Source organism: Medicago truncatula, chromosome 3 (assembly GCF_003473485.1).
Source record: "Medicago truncatula cultivar Jemalong A17 chromosome 3, MtrunA17r5.0-ANR, whole genome shotgun sequence".
Taxonomy (NCBI): Eukaryota; Viridiplantae; Streptophyta; class Magnoliopsida; order Fabales; family Fabaceae; genus Medicago; species Medicago truncatula.
In genome coordinates, this window is record NC_053044.1 from 26346176 (window position 1) to 26369147 (window position 22972).

General features: G+C 31.7%; 3 protein-coding genes across 3 annotated transcripts; all 3 read right to left on the reverse strand.

Annotated features, from left to right (window-relative positions):
• Positions 1 to 7387: 7387 nt before the first annotated feature.
• On the reverse strand, positions 7388 to 9487 carry LOC25489099 (cytochrome P450 71D11). The gene is made up of 2 exons (XM_013604538.3): positions 8532 to 9487; positions 7388 to 8108 (listed from the first exon to the last, which is right to left on the reverse strand). Exons 1-2 carry the CDS (start codon positions 9432 to 9434, stop codon positions 7485 to 7487), a joined length of 1527 nt encoding a protein of 508 aa, XP_013459992.2. The 5' UTR covers positions 9435 to 9487; the 3' UTR covers positions 7388 to 7484.
• Positions 9488 to 12958: 3471 nt separating this feature from the next.
• On the reverse strand, positions 12959 to 15421 carry LOC25489100 (cytochrome P450 71D11). Its single transcript, XM_013604539.3, has 2 exons — positions 14180 to 15421; positions 12959 to 13981 (listed from the first exon to the last, which is right to left on the reverse strand). Exons 1-2 carry the CDS (start codon positions 15077 to 15079, stop codon positions 13358 to 13360), a joined length of 1524 nt encoding a protein of 507 aa, XP_013459993.1. The 5' UTR covers positions 15080 to 15421; the 3' UTR covers positions 12959 to 13357.
• Positions 15422 to 16043: 622 nt separating this feature from the next.
• Positions 16044 to 18118, reverse strand: LOC25489101 (cytochrome P450 71D11). Its single transcript, XM_013604540.3, has 2 exons — positions 17141 to 18118; positions 16044 to 16819 (listed from the first exon to the last, which is right to left on the reverse strand). The coding sequence occupies exons 1-2, from the start codon at positions 18041 to 18043 to the stop codon at positions 16196 to 16198; spliced, it is 1527 nt and encodes a 508-aa protein (XP_013459994.1). The 5' UTR covers positions 18044 to 18118; the 3' UTR covers positions 16044 to 16195.
• Positions 18119 to 22972: the final 4854 nt, after the last annotated feature.

Genomic DNA, 22972 nt, shown 5'->3' on the forward strand with positions numbered 1-22972 from the left:
GATTAGCAGATACATAAACTATATTAGTTTAAAGAGAATAAGAGAAGCAAAAGTACTCACCAAAATACCTAGTGCACCATCGATATCAAGTCTTCGAACATTAATATCAATTGCTAGTGGTAGTTTACAACAATGATCAAACATTGACAATTTACTTTGACAAAGAATAAATTCTTATAATTGTCATATGTTAATCGTAATATATGTGAATGTAAACTCTTAAATAATCAAATAAGTTTACACTAACACAACATTAGTCAACATGTCAAAATTAATTAATTATAAGACATGCACAATTTATCTTTATTTGTAAATTAAAAGACAAAAACAAGATACCAAGCGCACCATTAAAACACAATCTTTTGACTGCTAAGAATTAATTGCAAGCGGTACTCTCAGTGCAATGATCAAATATTGGTAATAAGTCCTGTCAGATAATGGGTGCCTTTTGACATCCTCATCACCCACATGGAAAAACTTAATAAGTCTTGTCAGATAAAAGGTGTCTTTTGACATCCTCATTACCCACATGAAAAATTTAAAAATTACCACATATTTATCATCACAAGTTGTAAATTAAAAGACCAAAAACAAGATACCAAAGCACCATTAAAACACAATCTTTTGACTGCTAAGAATTAACTGCAAACGGTAATCTCAATGCAATGATCAAATATGGTAATAAGTCCTGTCAGATAATGGGTGCCTTTTGACATGATCATTATCCACATGGATAAAATTTTAAGAAGTCCGGTCAGATAATGAGTGTCTTTTAACATCCTCATTATCCACATGGAAAAACTTAATAATTACCGCATATTTACCATCGCAGGTGTTATCGCGATTTTTGGGTGTCAAGTCATTAATTAGGCTTGAACCTTTCAATCTTTGATATTCTCTATTTTTCTTGGGAAGGGCAAAATTGAGAAAAAACCCTTAGATTCTAAGTTCGGGGGTCGCTTTCGCTACGGGAAGGTGTTAGGCACCCGGAACGATTATGGTATTCCATAAGAACCGTTCTCCTAAGTTTATTTCTACGCTTTATTTTTATATTTATGAAAGGAATGTTGTTTATCAAGAATGGAGGGAGAGGTAGTTGAGTTTGATTTTATTTGAAAAATGATTTTTGAAGAGGAGGAGAGAAGCCGTAAGGCATAGAAGAAAAATGTCGAATTTGATCTTTATTTTTATTTCACAAAAAGGCATTGGAGTTTTGACTCCAAAGTTTGTTTGAAAAAATTTAGCCTATTTCGAAGAAGAAATTTCACTAGGCGTCGAATTCCTAAACATACACCTAAATCGATAATCACGCAACGTGTGTGCGAGTGTCGGTGCTTGTGTCGGTGTACATTATTAGAGATAGTCCATAGTCCGTTACATTTTGTCCTAGTATACATTCTATGGTCTTGCGAAAATTAAAATGGAAACTAAACTATCTAAAATATTACACCATTTATCATATGAATAAAAGTAAAAAAAAATGGCTAAACTAGTGGAAATAGAAATGGAATGGTGAAATGCTCATGAGATGAAGGAAACAAAGGGTGAGATGATTAGTAAAACAAAGCATAGAATAATAGAAGTGCACAAAAAATAATATTGAAAGGAAAGACATAAAAGAAGCAAATAAAGTGGCAAAATGTGTGTGAAGATGGACATAAAACTCTAGCACATGTATGACCCACATAATCCCTTTATTTTGGCGTTTTTAGAGATCTTGCTTTGTGTAAAAAAAATGAAAAAAAGATGGGACATAATTTATGCTAGAATTTATGGCGCACTTTCAAAACATTTTGACACTTTATTCACTAATGAAAATGCATACAAATTGCAAGGTGAAGAGGGAATTAAAATTGATATACAAAAGCAGCAAATTGCACATATAATCAGCAGCAAAATCATCACAAAATTGCACTCCAAGAAGTCATATCACATGTCAACGCTTCATGAGGAATATTGCACTAAAAAAATGCACATACATGGACCAAAAATACACTAATTGAACAAAAACATCACATGTGATCTTTATCATTTTTTTAGTTGAAAAGCATCACAAAAATATGAGAATCCACCAAGAATCATGTGATATTTTTTTGTGCAATTTTTAGAGTATTTTTCAAACATGCAGAGGTTCAATTAGTAAAGAAACAGGGTGCAGATAGCAAAAAATAAAAAAAATAAAAAAAAACGAAAAAAAACTAGGCCCAAACCCATGCTGCTGGAGACGGATCAGGTGGAGAGCACAGGGACCGTTGGATCGATCCAGGAATTAAAATCTAGATCCAACGGATGAGAAAGAAAGGAAAGAACCAAGAATAAACCGGTTCGGTTCGGCAGCCTATATATAGGTGTGAAAATCGGTTTTTCTCATTTTTCTTCTCCTCTTTCTCTTTCTTCCCTCAATCTAGTGAGAGAAGCTCTCACTTCTCTCTAGGATTTCCGGTCACCTTCTCCGATTCACATGGCTTTTCCGGCGCGGCGGACGGCGGTGGCGCCTCCGCGCCGGAGTTCGAAACTTCTCCGATTCAAAAACTTTTTACGTTTTTGAACATCCTTTTTTGTATACTACTCGAATCCGAGCTTAGATTTTTCAAAAGAGTTTTGAATCGGAGTAGATCTAAACTTGAACCTTGATGAAAAAAAAAAAAAAAAGATTTAAGAAAACGGAAAAGAAGAGAGGGAGAACGACGGCGGTTACCTCTTTGGCACTTCGAACTCATGATTGCAGCGGCTCTTGGCTTGGCGTTGTTGCTTCGTGTTCTTCGCGTGTGCGCTTCGTTGCTGTTGCTTCGGCTTCGATTGCTGTTGCTTCGGCTTCGATTGCTGTTGCTTCAGCTTCGTGTGCTTGCGTTTCTGTTGCTGGCTTCGATTGCTTGCGTTTTTTCAATTCTGTCCTCTTCTCCTTCCTCTGTACAGATTCGATTTTCCCTTCCTCTTCTCCCACCGTGATCGGTGCTTGAGTTCTTCACTTCCGGTGAGGAATTCGCACCTTGTATTGCGGTGGAATTGATTCAATGATGAAGATTCGTACACGAATCTCTGAGAATTGATGATGAATTTCGGTTAGGGTTCTTTGTGTTCTTGAGAAATTTTTTGTTTTGATCTAACAGAAAAGAGAGAGAAAGTGAGAATCTGTTTTTTCTTTTTTGGTGATGTGTATTGCAATGAATGGATCTGTGCAGAAAAAGTCTATTTATAGACTGCCATGTGTGATTCTGGACCAATGAGAAAAGGACATCTGTTTTGGGACCTTTCTGCAAAAAAAATGAAATTAAAGGACTGGACAGCAAATAAGAAAAAAAAGGACTAAGAATGCAATTTTTAAAGAGTAGTGGACTGAAATGCAATTCTGGAAATTGTTTGATGGACTAAAATGTAATTAAAAATAAAATTGAATTAAAATTGGTAATTGGTAAAAAAGTAAAGTGAAACGAAAAATAAAATCAACAAACGGACTAAAATGAACCAGTTACAAAAATGAGGTATTTTAAAATACCTCTCTGCCGAAATTTTGACAGGAAAAGACCAAAATGCCCCTAGGGACTAAACTGACTCAAACTGACTCAGATGCAATTTTTGAAATGATTTTTAAACAAAGGCTCGACAATAATTTGTACAGACAAGTTGAAAAGACTCAGAGGCGAACACAGGGACTAAAATGGGTTCCATTGCAGGAAATGACCAAAATACCCTTTTGTATGATTTTTGAAATAAAATGCAAGAAAAGTAATGCCATGGTTCAGAGAGTTCTTAAATGACTTGTAATGTCAGAAAAGACAGAGACAGTAAAATACGTTTAAAAAGAGAGTAAAGATTCAGAGTAAAATAACAGAGAATTGACAAATATCAGTGTTAGAAAAGAAATTTGAACAAGTATTTTTTTAGGTCCAAAATCAGGGTACAACAGCAGGTATGTAATTATCCGGCCAAACTGTGCCTTCCTTTTGACCGACTAAAACAGCTCGCATGAACAATTACATACTACATCTTTTGTAATTTCAACTGAATCAAATCTACGCAACAGAGGTTACTTTTGTAACTTGTTGTTTCAACCAACTCAACCAAAATTACTAGACAATTCAATAAATGAATTTCAATAGGAATGGTCTTAATTTTACAAGGCAAATGGGAAATGCCTTAAATTTACAAGGCACTACCGACATAATGTAGGCCGAATTAGTCCATTATGTTGCTAAGTAACCATAAGGTCACTCGACAACCCTTAAGTGTGAAGACAAATTCACGAATTTGAAAGAAGATGCAAGTCACAAATCACATCAATGTGTGTATGACAATACATTTACATATATCGCATTAAGGCAACAACAAACATAGCATTAAATATATTCAAAATGCATGATAAGACAAAATATTATTGTAGAAACTTAATAACAATAAACTCTAACATCATAATCATGCTATAAGCAAAATATTCAATTTTAAAATCAAAAGAAAATTAAATCTTATATACACCAAAAATATTCATGCCACAATTGATTCACATATATCAATGATTCTTTAAATAAAATAGTGAATAACTCTAAACTCAATTATTTCCTAAATAAGGAAATATACTTTACATTTATAAATAAACAAACAAAACTAGAATTATTATTTCTCAAACTTTAAAGAATCAAATTCTTACCTTATGTAAAAAAAATGTTCATAATATTTTGAGATTGCAACAAATATATCACAAATATATTTAATCTTTATGTGCCTACTTTTCAAAATAAACTTTATGTACAAATTCTGTGAATCAATTTATAATTTCAAATAGAAATTAAGCTAGATATAATAACAATATTTGAAAATATATTAATCAAAAATGATTTAATATAAGATCAAATCACTAAAATCAAAAGAAAAAAAATTATTTTGATCAATATCCAAATATGCTTAACATACACATATAGGCTATAGTAGGTTTGTTGCACTTTAACAAGAATACACGTAATGATTATTAGTATGATTGAGCCTAAAGGTGCCAAATATAGCATGGCTAACCCAAAAAACAAAATCACAGCAAACAATATTCACTAAAAATCAAGTGTTTTAGAAACGCAACTTGACCATAAAAGAAGATAACAAGTATATAACATCACAAATATAATTTCCCTGTAAATCTTCAAATTCCAGAAACACAAAAATATTCATGTAAGCATATGAATTTTAAGAATGGTTGAATATTAAAGTGCCAAAATATGAAGGCAATAACCATAGAAAGCCTAAAACAAATTCATCAAAGGTATAATAATAATGACAAATTTTCATGTACAGATATAGTCAATATTTAGTCAATTAAAATAAACCAAAAACAAGGTATTGCATACAAAACCATTGTTTAACAAAGACTAGATGCACCGATCTAGATGTGCCAAATTGAATAAAATAAAATAAACATAAAGAGTTTGTTTCAAAAAATAAAGAAACAGGTCAAACTTAAGTTATCATTTAAACCAAAATTGACAATCATGTATCAGCAAAGTTGATTTAAACAAAATTAAAAATTGATGCCGATTGACAAAGTGAAACAAAAATAAGTTTCAATTAAACTCAAATAGACATGGATCATATGAACAACTAAAATTCATATAAAGTATGCATGACAAATTATAATGAAACATGAATATGCCAAGAAAAAATGAAGTCATCGAATCCAAAAAAATATATATGAATTTGTATCGATGCAAAATTAAAAGACAAAACCAAGGCCATGACATAATAAAAGCAACAGGTCTCAAATACATGGCTTGCATAAACGGATTGAATCAACAGTATCACATATATATATATATATATATATATATATATATATATATATATATAGATATTTATATATCAAGAATCGATGAACAAGGTCACAAAAAATGCATCGATTTAAAAGAAAACAAACTATGCTTCAATAAACAACCACACAAAGTCATCGATTGAAGAAATAAGGCAACAATCATTCATCGATGATATATACATATTAATCGAAACACAGAATTTGTATAAAATTCAATAAATCAAACATGAAGTGGCTCTGATACCACTTGTTAGAAATTTAGGTCTTAATATAAACAGATTTCATAATACATGTTCAACAATTATAAATCAATAGCGGAAGCAAACAAAACATTGAACATGATCATGATCGGATCTACGACATGTTTGATTTATCAAGGATATTAAGAATTAGGGTATTAGGAATACCTGGATAAAGCTTTCAAGGCAGCCCTCTCATCAACAACGATAACCAAAGAGAGGAGATGATCTGAAACACACAATAGAGTTAGCGGCGGCTGATTTGGTTCTTCCTCAACCGGTACCATTATGCCTTAAGTTCTCTTCAGATGGGGAGAAGAGAGAGTATTGCCGTGTACGGTATATTGGGCACCATAGCCTCTTTTATATTGGATGACCATTAGGGTTTCCCATTATTCCGTTAATGGGTCATCCGGACATCCACTCATTAAGTCCATATCAACTAATTAAATATTTAATTAATTATCCAATTAGAAATCTAATAGTCTTATTACTTAATTTGATCACTAATCAACTAAGACTCACAATTGATAAATAGCTAATATAATTATTGTTACGATATTTGCCCACATAATGATATTGGAATATAATAAATAATAAAATATTCCAACACTACTTCCCTATTCAGTTTTTGGTGGCTCTACAAATTAATTTACAAGAGTTCCTCGTCGTGATATTTGGAAAGATGCTTTTAAATAAATGGAAATTTTGTTATTGTTGTTGTATGAATATAAATAGCATTGGTCTTGCTTAGATTAAAAAATAGGTTGTTTGAGATTTCAAATGCGACAATAGCTAGTATCGTGCACATCTAAGCAAACAAATACATAATTCATAATACTCTCTCTTAGAAAGAGTGGTTGGGTCATTGTCAAGCCATCTCCTATTTGATGTGGGACTCTTAACACTCCAAGAAAAATCAAAAATACATAATTTAGCTGGCTCATTCATTGGTCTTAATTAATCTTATTATGATTAAATCAATTTCGTAATACGTTGTAAGAAATTGTTCATTTTCTAACAGTCAAACATAGCCTAGTTATTTCAATTGGCAGTGTGTCTCTTATGTAATATAATTATTGGAACAAAAATGTACGAGGAAGACTTTCAGTTCTTTCGTCATTCTTACAAGAGCAAGTTGTTAATCATGTGAGATTATTTAGCTTATCTGTTAAAATATTTAAAAATGCTTGTAAGTGTTGGCTTATCAGTTGTTTCGGGAATAAAATGAATAGTTTTGAGGTCTAACTCAACTGACAATACTGAGATCGTTAAGCTGGACATTTTCTATGGTTACCTCAGTTCTCTCAACCAAACCAACATAAAAAGTAGGAAATGGAAACTGTGTTATGCCATCCTTATTCGATTTAAACACACAATTACATGAACTCGGGCATGCGTTTAACATACACATTATCAATAGGAGGTCTACTAACAGTATCTTCTAGTTAAGCTCACATGACAGGCAAAGGATGACAAACAAAAGGCAACAATAAAAGATCATCTTTTCTTCTCACTGCGACTCCAAATTCCTCGGTCATATCCAATTCTTCACTTCTAATTCCACTCGGAAGCTTCCAATCAAAATAAAACAACAATGTTGCAAGGGTCAACTCAACATTTCTCAAACCAAATATGCTTCCTGGGCATATTCTTCGTCCCGCACCAAAAGGAATGTACTCAAAATCACTCCCTTTATAGTCAATAGTGTTTCCCATGAATCTCTCTGGATAAAATTTCTCTGGTTCAGTCCAGTAGTTTGGATCTCTCGCGATTGCCCATGCATTGACGACCACCTTAGTCTTAAATGGTATGTGATAACCATGTATCTCACATGCTTGACCACACTCTCTTGGTAGCAAAAGAGGCACCGGAGTGTGTAACCTCAAGGTTTCTTTGACGATTGATTTCAAATAATGGAGCTCGTTGATGCAATTTTCATCAACCCTTCCTTTCATTTTGAAAACCTCTCTCACCTCATCTTGCACTTTCTTCATTATTCTTGGATCCCTTATCATTTCTACCATTGCCCAATCTATGGTGCTTGCTGATGTCTCACCTCCAGCACCAAAAATGTCCTGAACAATAACTATCACTAAGGTCCAGGTAAATAATACATGTTTAGACATAGTTAAACGACCGACATAAAAAATCAATTTGTGTAGTATTTTTAACTTAAGGGAGGAAAATAGAACCGAAAAACTTAAGGGACTAAAGTGCTTATATTGTAACTTAAGGGACCAAAACGGAACAAACCTTAAAATTTAAGAGACCAAAAGTGTAATATTGCCAATAATATTTGTTGACTAAAATGTTCTTAGTATAGAATGGCATATATCAATGGAAAAGAAAACTAGCTAACATAGTATAGTTCACTTACAAACTAATGAGAATATAATTGGATAAAAATAAATAACATCTTTTCGATATTATTTCCAAGAGGAACTTTAATATGAGACAGAGGAAGTATTTCGCAGCTTCCAGTTAAAAGATATTCTTACCAGGATTATGGCCTTGATATTGTCTTTAGTTAAAAAAAATTCTTTGTTGTTTCCGTCTTCGTATTTTATGAGAACATCTACTATATCTTCATCTGATTCACCTTGGTCATAGTTGGCTTTTGACTTGGCCTCCTTGTGCTCACTGATGATGTTTTCCATTATCTGATCAACCTGTCGATGCACCCTCTCAAGGGTAGGCCTTAAACCAGTGAAATAATGCAGCCAAGTAATCGAAGGAAACAAGTCTTCTAAGTCAAAACCTGCTGCAATCTTTATTAACTCTTTTACTGCTGATATAAATTTGTCTTGGTCGTTGCACTTCTTGCCAAATGCAGATTTTGAAAGAATAGTGTATATTGAAGAAAGTACAGCTTGAGTGAGGTTGATGGATGATCCTTTCTTTGAAGTTATCCATTTGACAAGATTGGAGAACTCTTCTTCTCTAATTGGCTGGTATGAGTTGACGCGTTTTAGGCTCAAAAGCTCCGAGGCACAAATTTTTCTTAGCTGTCTCCAATAATTACCATAAGGAGATGAAATTATGCCTGTGGAATTATAAGAAATTAAATCTGAAGCTAGGACTTTAGGCCTTATTGCAAAGTTAATATCATGAGTTTTCATCACCTCCCTAGCACAATCAGGTGATGAAATTACAATCATGGAAATCTCTCCAAGTTGAAGATGCATCAAGGGTCCATATTTTCTAGCCAAATCTCTTAGTTTTTTATGTGGTTGAGAACTTAACAGATTGTGTAAATTTCCTATAATAGGTAGCTTTATAGGCCCTTTAGGGAGGTTAAAAGTTGAGTCTGTGTTCTTGAACTTCTTTTCTACTTTTTGTAGAATAAGGGCTAAGAGGACAAAGGAGAAAATATATGACAAGTAGATGACTAGTAGAGCCATGGAAAAGAAAGAAAGTTGTATTATGTGTCATGTGCTACCACTTTCTGTTTATACACATAGGTGAATTCGATGCGCACGAGTCAAGTACTTGCATGTACAAGATAGTTTTCACTATTGGATCAATAAATTTGACCATTAAATTAAATCGAATATAATGTGACTTTGCTATCTGATGGTGAAAAATATCAACACATTATTGATATAGTTTAAATAAAAGGTTGAATCTGACTTGTCTATATGAATGCCATTGTTTCCAAGTATAAGCAAAAATATGTCGTTTTCCATGAAAAGGAAAAGAGATGAGCATTTAAAAATATAAGGTTTTCTGATGTTGTAAGTACTAAGGATATTAATTGGATTTCTTTTTAGAATTATTAAGGAGAATGATATTCATTCATTCAGGTTAGTAACATAGTAAAACGGCAAAATGTTTATAAATAATGTTAGAAAAACTATATAATCCAAATGTTTATGCCTCCGGATCTTTAATGTTGAATATATATGGTCATTTTATTGAGCATGTAATTGGTTAAAGTTGATTTATCAATCTAAATCAATCGAGAATTGCATCAAGATAGAAAATCAACCAACACCGCATCAAGATGGCGAACAAAACATTACACTGAGACAATTTAATCGGAAAAATCTTGTTATATGTTAAATTAATTGTATAGATTAAAAGATGAAAATGAGATGAAGAGGTGTGATTTTGTGTAGAAAGTGATACAAAACCATCCCTTTAATGTTGAAGTAAAATACGATAGAATATAAATATTGAATTTCATTAAAAAAATATATTGAACAAATGATTAAAATTGATAAAAACGAGCAAATTACGATTAATTTTATATTCTAAAATCATAAAATTAATTATAAAATATTTAAATTTAATTGTCGTTGACATTTGGAGTTATAAAGATGTTAAAAAAATTACCTAAAAATAAAAAATTTATTTATTATTGATGAGTTGAATTTTTTTCAACAAAATGATAATTAAAAGTTAGTTTTTAGGTTTAAATATGATTTTTCGTTCCTGTAATTTGGGTCCGTTTTGATTTTCGTCCCTGTAAAAAAAAAGTTTGAAAAACATCCCTGTAAAAGTTTTTTTGTTTAAAAAAAGTACCTGGCCCCATATTTTTTATGATATGGCATGGGTTTTGCCACGTGGCAGTTGCTGATTGTGCAACTTCTGCCACATGGTAGTCCACGTAATTAAAAAATTAAAATTATTTTTAAACTTTTGAAAATTATTTTTTTAAATTAAAAAAATATGAAAATAAATTCAAAAATCATTTAAAAAAATCGAAAAAAAAAACTGTTAAAATTAAATTTTCGACCATTAATTTTTTTTAATTTGAAAATTATATTTTTTTCTTCATATTTTAAAAAAGAATTAAAAAAATCATTTCATTTTTTTCGAAATTGTTTTTTCAGAAATTTCAGATTTTATAATTTTTAAAAAAAATAATTTTTTTTTTTTGAAAATTATATGATAAAAATAATTTCAGAAAATTATTTTAATATTTTCAGATTTTTTAATATTTTAAAAACAATTTTTAGAATTTAAAAATTATTTTTAAAAATTTAATATTATGTGGCATGCCACGTGGCATAAGTTGCACAGTCAGCAACGTGGCAAAAACCACGCCACTTCAACGTTTTAGTGGGACCAGGGACCTTTTTCAAACAAAAAAAAATTTATAGGGATGTAATTCAAAGATTTTTTTTTACAGGGACGAAATTCAAAACCGACCCAAATTACAGGGACTAAAATCATATTTAAGCCTAGTTTTTATTATAAAAAAATTATTACATGAAAATAGTTAAAGTGTAATACATATTTAATTCTTAAGAAACTAGATTGTAGCCCAAGCATCTCAGGAGGGTGGGAAGTATAATTTTCTCTACAAGTTTACTTTTCAAAGGAGAATTTCAAAGAAGAAAAGTGTATATTTTAAATTAAGATAGAAAAGTAGTGTAATTCAAGCTTATTTTAAAGAGGGGAGTGTAATTACTTTTTTTTTAATATAAAATGTTAATTTTTAAAATGTATTTTTCGTCTTTGTCTATATTTTCTTTAAGACCAAATGCAACGATATTCCATATCTTTCGATGTATTTTCTTTGAAGGTGTTGAATGAAATGCACCGGTTGAATGAATGATCATGTATTTTGCTATTATTAAGTAATTAAGTAAAATAGTTTAGTCACATGACTTTGTGAAATCACATCTATAGTCAAAATCTCTGCAGCACCTATACTTCTTATTGAAGGTGTGTTCGTTGTTCGATATTCATTGCAGTTACAACACTAACACATATGATTACATTGAATTATGTCAACTCTTTAAATTATTATCAACGTCAATGTATAAGTATCATGTTGCAACGATACTTCCTCTGATATCGTGCATGATGCAACGATAATCCAATATTCCTCTGATTTTTGGTTCACAAATTTGCTTTTGAGGTGTTCGATGAAATACACCAGTTGAATGAACGATCATGTATTTTGTAAGGACTCTTTGTTACTTTTTTTTGTTCTGCTCGTTGTGATTTTGTGTTCATGTTCATTGTAATTACAAATGATCATGTTTATAACTGCTACCAAGTAAGATATGTTAATTTCATGACATCATGAAATCACATTTATGGCCTATGAAACAGAAATCAATTTAAAGAGTATTTGAAATGCTGCTAATTTAGATTTTATACCTATTGTGTATTTTTGCCTGAGGATTATTAAAAATTACTCATTATAATTTGATACACATGTTCCATAACTTTTTTTTCATACATTGAGAAGCAAGATTGCAACATTCAACAGAGTACGCATTGAAATGGTTTGGAAAAAAAGCGGGGAATCAAATTATGCAAGAGATGCTCTGACCACTGGTTACTTGGTGAGTCCTGATTTCTTTCAACTAGTGTTGTTAAATAGCGGCAATAGCGGCACTATAGCGTCATAAAGGAATTCAGGTAAATTGCTATTGTTTTGCAATACACGAATTAGTGCAATCTGTTGTTAAATTGCAGCTAAAGCGGTACTATAGGTTGTATGTAGAGGAGTTTGAATAGACTTCTATTTTCTGCCAACTGCAATTAACAACACTGCTTACAATAATGTAATGAATCATACAGAAAATGTATATATTTGATCATAGGTTTTCTTCCTATTACATTGCATCCGATGTTGTCTGAGATAGAAGTTTTCATTTTAAGATTTCAGCCGTATATATGCACTTTTGTAAGTCATAATTTATTTTCTTATTTGAAATTTTTCAAATGGTGAAAAATAAATTTAAGTGGTAAAAAGAAAATGATAAAAAGGTACATAAAAGTTTCTGTTTATAGTGGTCACAATAGGATTATATCTCGACTCAATTACATCTTTTGATGTAAATATGGTATCTAAACATATGAATAATGTTTCGAAACCAGTACAAAATTGATATAATCAAAACCTTTCGAATGTGATCAGAAAATAAGGTACGATTTAAAGATAGATTTAGTCCGAAGCCTTGTGTTGAAAATCTTATTAGAAAGCATTATGCAAAAAGATAGAAGGCTGGTAGGTATTAAAAAGCTCAATGAAAGGGTTAGCATCTGGTTTGTATTGAAAGGAGAGGGAAAGGTAAATTTCAATCCCTTATAATAGGGCTTAAGGATGTAGATTTATTCGCTAGTTATTTAAATTCGGGAACTGATTTGAATATTATAAATTAGAGATTAAATTAAGATTGAATGAAAACTATTTACTATATGCAATCTAGTAAACATGGTTAAGTTGAACAATCTTTATTTATTTTAACTCTTATAGCCAAGCATAGCCAACTTATTTCGACTGGAAGAAGGTATGTTTTCGGCACTCTGCTAAAATAATTATCGGTACACTGGCAAAGTTTTCAGTTTCTTCTCGTGAAGCTCATGTACCTTGCAAAGGATTATAAACAAAAGGGCACAATAAAAGATCATCTTTTCTTCTCACCGTGAGTCCAAATTCCTCAGTCATATCCATTTCTTCACCTGTTATTCCACTAGGAAGCTTCCAGTCAAAATGATACAATAACATTGCAAGGACCAGCTCAATATTTGTCAAACCAAATGTGCTCCCTGGACATATTCTTCTTCCAGCACCAAAAGGAATGTACTCAAAGTTACTCCCTTTATAGTCAATATCGCTGTCGATGAATCTCTCTGGATAAAACCTCTCTGGTTCAGTCCAGTAGTTTGGATCTCTTGCAACTGCCCAAGCATTGACTAACACCTTAGTCTTAATCGGTATGTGATAACCATTTATATCACATTCTTGACTACATTCTCTCGGTAACAAAAGAGGTGCTGGAGGGTGTAGCCTTAAGGTTTCTTTGACAACTAATTTCAAATAATTGAGTTCATTGATGCAATTTTCATCAACCCTTCCTTTCATTTTGAAAACCTCTCTCACCTCATCTTGTGCTTTCTTCATGATTCTTGGATCCTTTACCAATTCTACCATTGCCCAATCTATGGTGCTTGCTGATGTCTCACCTCCAGCAGCAAAAATGTCCTGTAAAGTAGCTATCAATAAGGTTAAGCTAATCCAAGAATGTCTTAAGTGATATATAAAAAGTCAACATGCATATAGCATCCAACGCTACAGATATGACATATAAGATGTGGGAAGGTTTTCAATTAAAATTTAAATTTTACTGGAGTAAACAAGTTTTTCTCTTTGAATGTATTTGGAAGAGATTAATTTGCTTACCAGGATTATGGCCTTGATATTGTTTTTTGTTAAGGTAAACTCCTGGTTGCTACCGTCCTCATATTTTAAGAGAACGTCTATCAGATCTTCTTCTACTTTACCTTGATCATCTTTGGCTTTTGTGTACTTTTCCTCTTTATGCTCATTGATGATGTTTTCAAATATCTGATCAGTTTGTCGATGAAACCTCTCAAGCTTAGGCCTCATACCAGTAACAAGCTGTAACCATTTAGCTGAGGGAAACAAATCTCCCAAGTCAAAACCCCCTGCAACCTTTATTGATTGTTTTACCACTGATATAAATTTATCTTGGTCTTTGCATTCATTGCCAAAAGCAGCCCTCGAAACAATTGTGTATATTGACGAACGTACAGCTTCAGTAATGTTGATTGGAATTCCGACCTGTGAGGCAATCCATTTGGCAAGATTGAAAAACACTTCTTCTCTAATTGGTTGGTATGAGTTGACCCTTTTTAGGCTTAAAAGCTCCAGTGTGCAGATTTTCCGTAGCTGTCTCCAATAATTACCATAAGGAGCAAAAGCTATACTTGTGGAATTGTAAGACATTATTTCTGTAGCCAGGATTTGAGGCCTTGATGAAAAGTGAATATCATGGGTTTTCATCACCTCACTAGCACACTCGGGGGATGAAATGACCATAGCAGAAACCTCTCCAAGTTGAAGATGCATCACTGGTCCATATTTTTTCGCCAAGTCTCTTAATTTTTGATGGGGTTGAGAGCTTAACAGATTGTGTATATTTCCTATAATTGGTAACTTTCTAGGCCCAGGCGGTATGTTATAAGCCGAGTAACTTTTCTTCTTTCTTATCTTTTGTACTATAAGGGTTAAGAGGATAAAGAAGAAAATATATGGCAAGTAGAGGACTAGTAGAGCCATGGATAGGATAGTTTGAACTATATCCTACTAGCCAGTATCTTTATATATACAGCATCTACACTATTGAGTACATTTTCAGTTTGTTTTATGATCTGTTATTATCTTTAGTTTGTCCTATGTTTGATAAGATTTCTTTTCCTGTTTGGTTTCTTCTCCAAAATGGATCTATATCTGCTATTTAAACGGTTAAACTTGATTTATTAGTACAGATGCAAAGGTTCCGTTGTGTCCAACGAAATCATTTTCTTATCAATAAGAATTTGACAAAATTGAAAGGGACAAGATAGTTTTCAAAATGGCTATTTTGACATCATCACTATACAGCCGGCCAAAGAAACAAGTGTGAAAGATGCTTTTGAATTAACAATGGAAATGTAAAGTTGTTGTAGTATGATGATTCTGAATAGCATTGCTCACGGTACGTGGAAGACTTTCAGTTTCCTTTCGTCATTTTTCAATAGTTTCTCTTTGTCATTATTGCAAAAGCAAGCTGTTAATCATGTGATTTGTATAGCTTATCTTTTTTAGGTGGTGTTCGGGGTTCGAACCCCGGACCTCGCATATATTATGTATTGTCCTTACCAACTGAGCTAAGCTCACAGGGACTTATTTAACTTATCTGAAACGATTTTTTATTTAAAAATATAACTCTTTCAGGAAGTAAATATCTTGTTGTGTTTTAAGTTTTTGGACTCAGAATGATAACGAATAATTTCTTATATCTGATATAACTTCAATCATGGTTGGATAAAGAATAACCAAGAGCCTGTTAAGAGAATAATGCAAGGGCTAGCATCTGGTTTTCATTGAAAGGAGAGGGAAAGGTAAATTTCAATCCCTTATAATAGGGTTTAAGGATGTAGATTTCTTCGCTAGTTATTTAAAATTTGGGAACTGATTTGAATATTTTAAATTAGTGATTAAATTAAGATTAAACGAAAACTATTGACTAAATGCAATCTAGTAAACATGGTTAAGTTGAACAATCTTCATTTATTTTAACTCTTATTGCCAAGCATAGCCCACTTATTTCGACCGGAAGAAGGTATGTTTTCGGCACTCTGCTAAAAACATTATTGGTACACTTGCAAAGTTTTCAGTTTCTTCTAGTGAAGCTCATGTAACTTGCAAAGGATGATAAACAAAAGGGCACAATAAAAGATCATCTTTTCTCCTCACCGTGAGTCCAAATTCCTCAGTCATATCCATTTCTTCACCTGTTATTCCACTGGGAAGCTTCCAGTCAAAATGATACAACAACATTGCTAGGGCCAGCTCAATATTTCTCAAACCAAATATGCTCCCTGGGCATATTCTTCTTCCGGCACCAAAAGGAATGTACTCGAAGTTACTCCCTTTATAGTCAATATCGCTTTCAATGAATCTCTCTGGATAAAACCTCTCTGGTTCAGTCCAGTAGTTTGAATCTCTTGCAATTGCCCAAGCATTGATTATCACTTTAGTCTTAATCGGAATGTGATAACCATTTATATCACACGCTTGACTACATTCTCTCGGTAACAAAAGAGGTGCCGGAGGGTGTAGCCTTAAGGTTTCTTTGACAACTAATTTCAAATAATTGAGTTCATTGATGCAATTTTCATCAACCTTTCCTTTCATTTTGAAAACCTCTCTCACCTCATCTTGTGCTTTCTTCATTATTCTTGGATCCTTTACCATCTCTACCATTGCCCAATCTATGGTGCTTGCTGATGTCTCGCCTCCAGCACCAAAAATGTCCTGAACAATAAGGATGCATACAGAGATAGTTAAAAGAGAACCTGCAGAGACACCATTCAATGCTACAAGAACTACGTAGAATTTAAATGAATAAAAGTAATAAAAACTTGTTCACTATTCTAGACTGACAAATAATTTGAGAAAGAAATATATTTCCTTGAGGAAACTTAATATGACACATTGGAAGTATTTCACAGTTTAAAGATCTCATATGTGAGATAAATTAATTCAAGGGCATCTTCTAAATAACCATTTAAATTCTACTGTATTAATCAAGTTTTTCTTAAAGTTATTTAGAAGAGGTTAGGTTATTGTTCTTACCAAGATTATGGCCTTGATATTGTCTTTGGTCAAGAAAAATTCCTTGTTGCTGCCATCTTCATATTTTATGAGAACATCTACCAGATCTTGATCTGTTTCAGCTTGGTCATAACTGCCTTTTGACTTGGCCTCTTTGTGCTCGGTGATGATGTTTTCCATTATCTGATCAATTTGTAGATGCTCCCTCTCAAGGTTACGCCTTAAACCAGTGAAATATTGCAGCCATGTAATAGAAGGAAAGAAATCTGCTAAGTTAAAACCTGCTGCCACCTTTACTAACTCTTTTACTGCTGATATAAATTTGTCTTGGTCTTTGAACTTCTTGCCAAAGGCAGCTTTTGAAACAATGGTGTATATTATAGAAATTACAGCTTGAGTGAGGTTGATGGGTGATCCTTCCTTCGAAGCAATCCATTTGACAAGATTAGAGAGCTCTTCTTCTCTAATTGGCTGGTAAGAGTTGACGCGTTTTAGGCTCAAAAGCTCCAATGTGCAAATTTTTCTTAGCTGTCTCCAATAATTACCACAAGAAGCAGAAGCTATACCTGTAGAATTATAAGAAATTATCACCGAAGCTAGCGATGGAGGCCTTATTGCAAAGTTAATGTCATGAGTTTTCATCACCTCCCTAGCACAGTCAGATGATGAAATTACAACCATGGAAATCTGTCCAAGTTGAAGATGCATCAAGGGTCCATATTTTCTAGCCAAATCTCTTAGTTTTTGATGTGGTTGAGAACTTAACAGATTGTGTAAATTTCCAATAATTGGTAGCTTTATAGGCCCTTTAGGGAGGTTATAAGTTGAATCTGTTTTCTTGAGCTTCTTTCCTACTTTTTGTAAAACAAGGGCTAAGAGAACAAAGGAGAAAAGATAAGACAGGTAGATGACTTCTAGAGCCATAGAAAACCAGTATAGCAATATTATGAGTCATGTCCAACCAGTTTCTGTTTACATACCATCAAAACTCAAACATTATTTGTGGAGGTAATTGAATCCACCCATTTAAAAATCAATCCAATTCAATCCATCCATTTACTAAACATGATTGAATCCAATCCATTCAATCATTTTTTAAAATCTAGTGGATTTTTTTTTTCTTCTTTTATAGATGGAATCCAATGAATCACTTTAATTTTTTTCAAAAACTTTTTTTGAAATTAAAATAGATATAATTTTTTTTAATGATAAAACATAGAATAATGTAAGACTGGTGCTAGTCACACCCCAAAAAAAACAAATTACACCCATATTTATTTAAAATTTTATAATAATACCAAAATTGCCCTCTTCATGTAAATTTTTAAAAATCCATCTTTTATGATCATTCTAAACCCTTATCCCCTTTCATCCACAAATCACCATAGATGTGCAACCAATATCTGAATCAACATCTTTGTTATTGATCTGTACTATATTCATAAAGGTTAGTGAATTTCATGAATTTCATTTTCGATGAGTTTCTATTTGTTTATTGTTTGTTTTGATATGAGATATGCCTGTCAATTTGATTTTAAGTGAGAGGTTAGTGTAAATTAAGTTTACGTGTATGTATATAAAAGGGGTTAGTGTAGTTTACGTATGTAGGTTAATGTAAATTCAAGTTTATGTAAATTTAGTTTACGTATGTATATAAGAGGTTAGTGTAAATTCAGTTTACTTACGTTCAATCTAGGTTAATGTAAATTAAGTTTACTTACGTTCAATCTAGCTTAATGTAAATTAAGTTTACTTATGTTCAATCTAGGTTAATTTAAATTCAGTTTACTTACGTTCAATCTAGGTTAATGTAAATTAAGTTTGTAAATTAAGTTTACTTACGTTCAATCTAGGTTACTGTAAATTAAGTTTACTTATGTTCAATCTAGGTTAATGTAAATTCAGTTTACTTACGTTCAATCTAGGTTAATGTAAATTCAGTTTACTTACGTTCAATCCAGGTTAATGTAAATTAAGTTTACTTATGTTCAATTTAGGTTAATGTAAATTAAGTTTACTTATGTTCAATTTACGTTAATGTAAATTTAGTTAATTTGAAATTTTTATTTTAATTAAAGGGTATATTAGTCATTCTGGGGTGTAACTTGTTTTTTTTTTTGTGTGACTAGCACCAGTCATAAATATTTCTATTCTTTTTCATATTTTTCTATGATAAAAAAAAAATTGTTTTTTTTATGCGAAAACCATATTTGTTATAAAATGACAGAATTAGTATACCCAAAAAAATAACAAAATTATTTGTTCAAAATAGAAAAAATAAAATTATTTTTTGAAAATATAAAATAGAAAAAAATTATAATAATTATTTTAAATATTTTTTATCAATTAAAAAAATAAAATTAAAGGTTGTCACCACCGTCGTGCGGAGCCTTGCTTTTTTTCTCAGTATACCTCTCTGAGCTCCACCTTGACTCACCAAAAACCACCAATTTTTGTCGGGTCTCTGTCACGTGCCTCCGTGGAGGACGTTGGAGCTCCGTCGTTGACCGCGGTGGCAACCACCACCTTTTAAATAATTAAAATACTCTAATAGTTATTTTGGTCCATGAATGTGTAACTAGTAACCACAATAGTCTTTCATGAAATTTTAAAATATTATCTGATTATGCATTATGTTAGCCAACATAGTCTTTTACGTTAAAATGTTTCGTTAAAATTGACATATTAGTCCCTTAATATATATTTATTGTCATAATTGTCAAAATAAGTACTTACATATTGTCTGTATAAGTACAGTCATAGATTATTTTGACTAATAAATTGCAAAATCAAAAAGTATTTTGAAATTTTGATACTTGAGAGACTATTATGCCTATTTGTTACACATTTACGGACTAAAATGATTATTACTCCATGTTTATTTATTAAACTATTAATTAAAAAAATAATTGAAAAAAGAGTCTTGTTATTATGGGCTTAATTTTGAGGCCCATCTTTCTGGAAGAATAAATGAAAATTGCTTTTCTCACATTTAATTTTTCTTAAAAATATATGGAGATGACGATTATATTTTTAAAGGTAATTAACTACCGTTCGATTTTCTCCAAGGATAGTTAACTACATTCCACATGTATTAACTAAATGAAAAGGCTCCAACAATAGTTATTTATCATGGAACAAGAAAAAACATTTTTGTGAACAATTACATGTCGGTAAGCTTCACCAATCCATTACATATAAGCTTGCAAAAGACAAATATAACAAGCTCCCCGTTTTTAACAATAAAGCCAATCTGAGTAAAAAAATTATTCTAAACAAGAAACAATTCACAAAATAAAAACTAGATCAAATTATTATAGTTTCCTTAAAAAAAAAATTAAAAAAAAAAAAAAAGGGTGCGTGCATCAATTATATACAATTCAACTGCACCAAAAAAATAATGCAAAATAGCATAGATAACATAACACTTGTACAGTAGCAGCACTTTTCATGACCAAGTAGCAGCAACCACCTTTCAATACATGTGAATTTTCTTGCACCATGGTAGTTAACTACCGTTGGAATTTTTTTTTAGTTGTACATATGAAACGGTAGTTAACTATCGTTTGACAAACCGAACCATACTTAACTATTATTGGGAAAAAATTGTCATTTTCGTATGTTTTTAAGAAAAATTGAATATGAGAAAAGCAATTTTCAAAATAAATTCCAGGCCATTAAATCATTCTTCAGCCTAAAAAATGAAAAATAGGACATAAAAAATTACATTGGTTAGAGAAAATGTTCAAAATTCTTATTTTAAATATTATATAAACTAATAAATAATAATATGTCAAAAAAGAATTTCATAATAAAAATTATAGATGGATTGGATGGATATCCATCCATTAAAAACATGATAATGGATGAATTGGATGGATTTTATGGATATCTATCCATTGAAAATATTAAAATATTATATTTGTTTCATATTGATAAAAACAATGATGTTTTATGATTAAGAATTATTAGAAAAATCTATCACAGGTCCTTATGCCGCTATTCTAAGATATTGCCTACTTACATTCTTGTGTATGCTCTCACCATTTCATCGTTAGTTAAAATGTGTTTTAGCTGATTGAAAAGAATAAGTATTTAAAAATTACAGTTGGCCTCGATTTTCAAGCAACATGAAGCTTTTTGGTATAGTAGTCTTTAATCGTGGTTAAAAAGAGTCTCTTAGCATGTATGCGTCTCTTAGGCCCTTCTTCTCGCTTCATTGTTCTAACCTCATATCTGCTACTTCCTCTTTCGTAGGTATATTCCACTTAGCGTTATGAGAGTCTTCACGATTTTTTCTTTAAACAAGAAAATATCTCAATCGATTAAATGAGTGTATTGTTAACCTTGCTTCTCAAAGGATGTAAGAACTTTTAACCAACACGTAGGCTAAGAGTTTACCGGTTTGTTAGCCCTTGTGCATGGTTTATAACTTCCTTTTTGTGTCAATATTTTAACTAAGCATGGCAACAAAATCCATATCCGCGGTTACCCGCCGGAACCAACCCCAATTTGACGGGTTTTTCCCGTTTTAACTGAGTTTGGGTATGGGTATGGGTTTTCCCCGATTTCAAACACGGGTATGGAACGGGTAACGAGTATATAGGTACCCACTCCGAACCCATACTCATACCTATCCCAAATGTAAAAAATTACTTTATGTTGATATGTATGTTATTTTGTTTGATAATTGTCATGTTAATAAAAACTACCGTTGATATTTAAAGGATAATGCATTACAACGTTGCTCTTGGGGATGCAAAAAAACTTCTATTTTTTATTAAAAAAATTATTCGATACGGGGATGGGGAGGGGATACCCGAACCCGTCGGGGACGAGGATGAGATTTAATTTCTCATCCCCGTTGAATATGGGTAGGGTAACGGATAAGTATATGAGAATCGGGTATAAGAACGGGGAAGGTAAAACCCGTCCCCACCCCACCCTATTGCCATGCCTATTTTAACATTAGGTTGCTTGCACGACTTTTCTAAAATTAATCATTTATTTTCTTCTCTAAAGATGTCTTAAAAAATTGAAGACTTTTTAATATGTCGGAACAAAATCATCGCTAATCACTATGTACCGAACATATCACTCTCTCCGATTTAGTCCTTGTATATGAAAAAAAAAACTCTAAAGTATATGATATTTGTCACGTTACTCATTGTTTTAAGATGCAAAGGACTAACATGTTGAATTTTAGAGACTAAAATGGTTAATTCATATACTTTAAGGATTACTTATCATTTTTTATATATTCTAGACATGAAAATTGATGGTTTTTTCTAACATCAATCAATTTATTCTGTTCAATATGGTGTTTAAACTGGTTTGATTCATTTAACTACAAGCAGTTGGAAAGGCCAAAATTAATTATCCTTTGAATAGGCTAAAGTTGAATGTTCTGTTAGTTAATTAATAAGTTAATAGTTAAGAATATTATTTTTCTTTACTTTATTGATTTTATTGGCTTTTGGCTTGTTATAAGTTATAACATCAGAAAATTTGCGGCTAACGTTGTAAAATTAATTGCGGCTAACGTTGTAAAATTAATTGCGGCTATAATTGGTAACACTTCATCGTTAAAATACAGCAACCACTTTTTTTATTATTTAATTATCATTTATTCTCTTATGTTTGATATTTTTGATATTTCCCTTGAGAAAACTTTAAAGAATTTTCGATAGAAAAATTTAATATCCGCTTTGTTTATAAATGAAAAATAAAGAGTTAAATTGGTATTCATTGATATGAAGATCACTTGATGCTTGGAGTGGAGTGATAAACTCGATATCCACTTGAAAAAGAATTGTGTTATTTGAACAACTATTTAATTGATAACTTTTAAGA

What these genes read in the sequence shown, in the direction of transcription:
- LOC25489099 (XM_013604538.3), bottom strand. Translation starts at nt 9,434, where the DNA reads ATGGCTCTACTAGTCATCTACTTGTCATATATTTTCTCCTTTGTCCTC. An exon ending in ATATCAAGGCCATAATCCTG is followed by an intron (nt 8,109 to 8,531) that starts GTAAGAATATCT and finishes GTTATTGTTCAG; the next exon opens with GACATTTTTGGTGCTGGAGG.
- LOC25489100 (XM_013604539.3), bottom strand. Translation starts at nt 15,079, where the DNA reads ATGGCTCTACTAGTCCTCTACTTGCCATATATTTTCTTCTTTATCCTC. An exon ending in ATATCAAGGCCATAATCCTG is followed by an intron (nt 13,982 to 14,179) that starts GTAAGCAAATTA and finishes GCTACTTTACAG; the next exon opens with GACATTTTTGCTGCTGGAGG.
- LOC25489101 (XM_013604540.3), bottom strand. Translation starts at nt 18,043, where the DNA reads ATGGCTCTAGAAGTCATCTACCTGTCTTATCTTTTCTCCTTTGTTCTC. An exon ending in ATATCAAGGCCATAATCTTG is followed by an intron (nt 16,820 to 17,140) that starts GTAAGAACAATA and finishes CTTATTGTTCAG; the next exon opens with GACATTTTTGGTGCTGGAGG.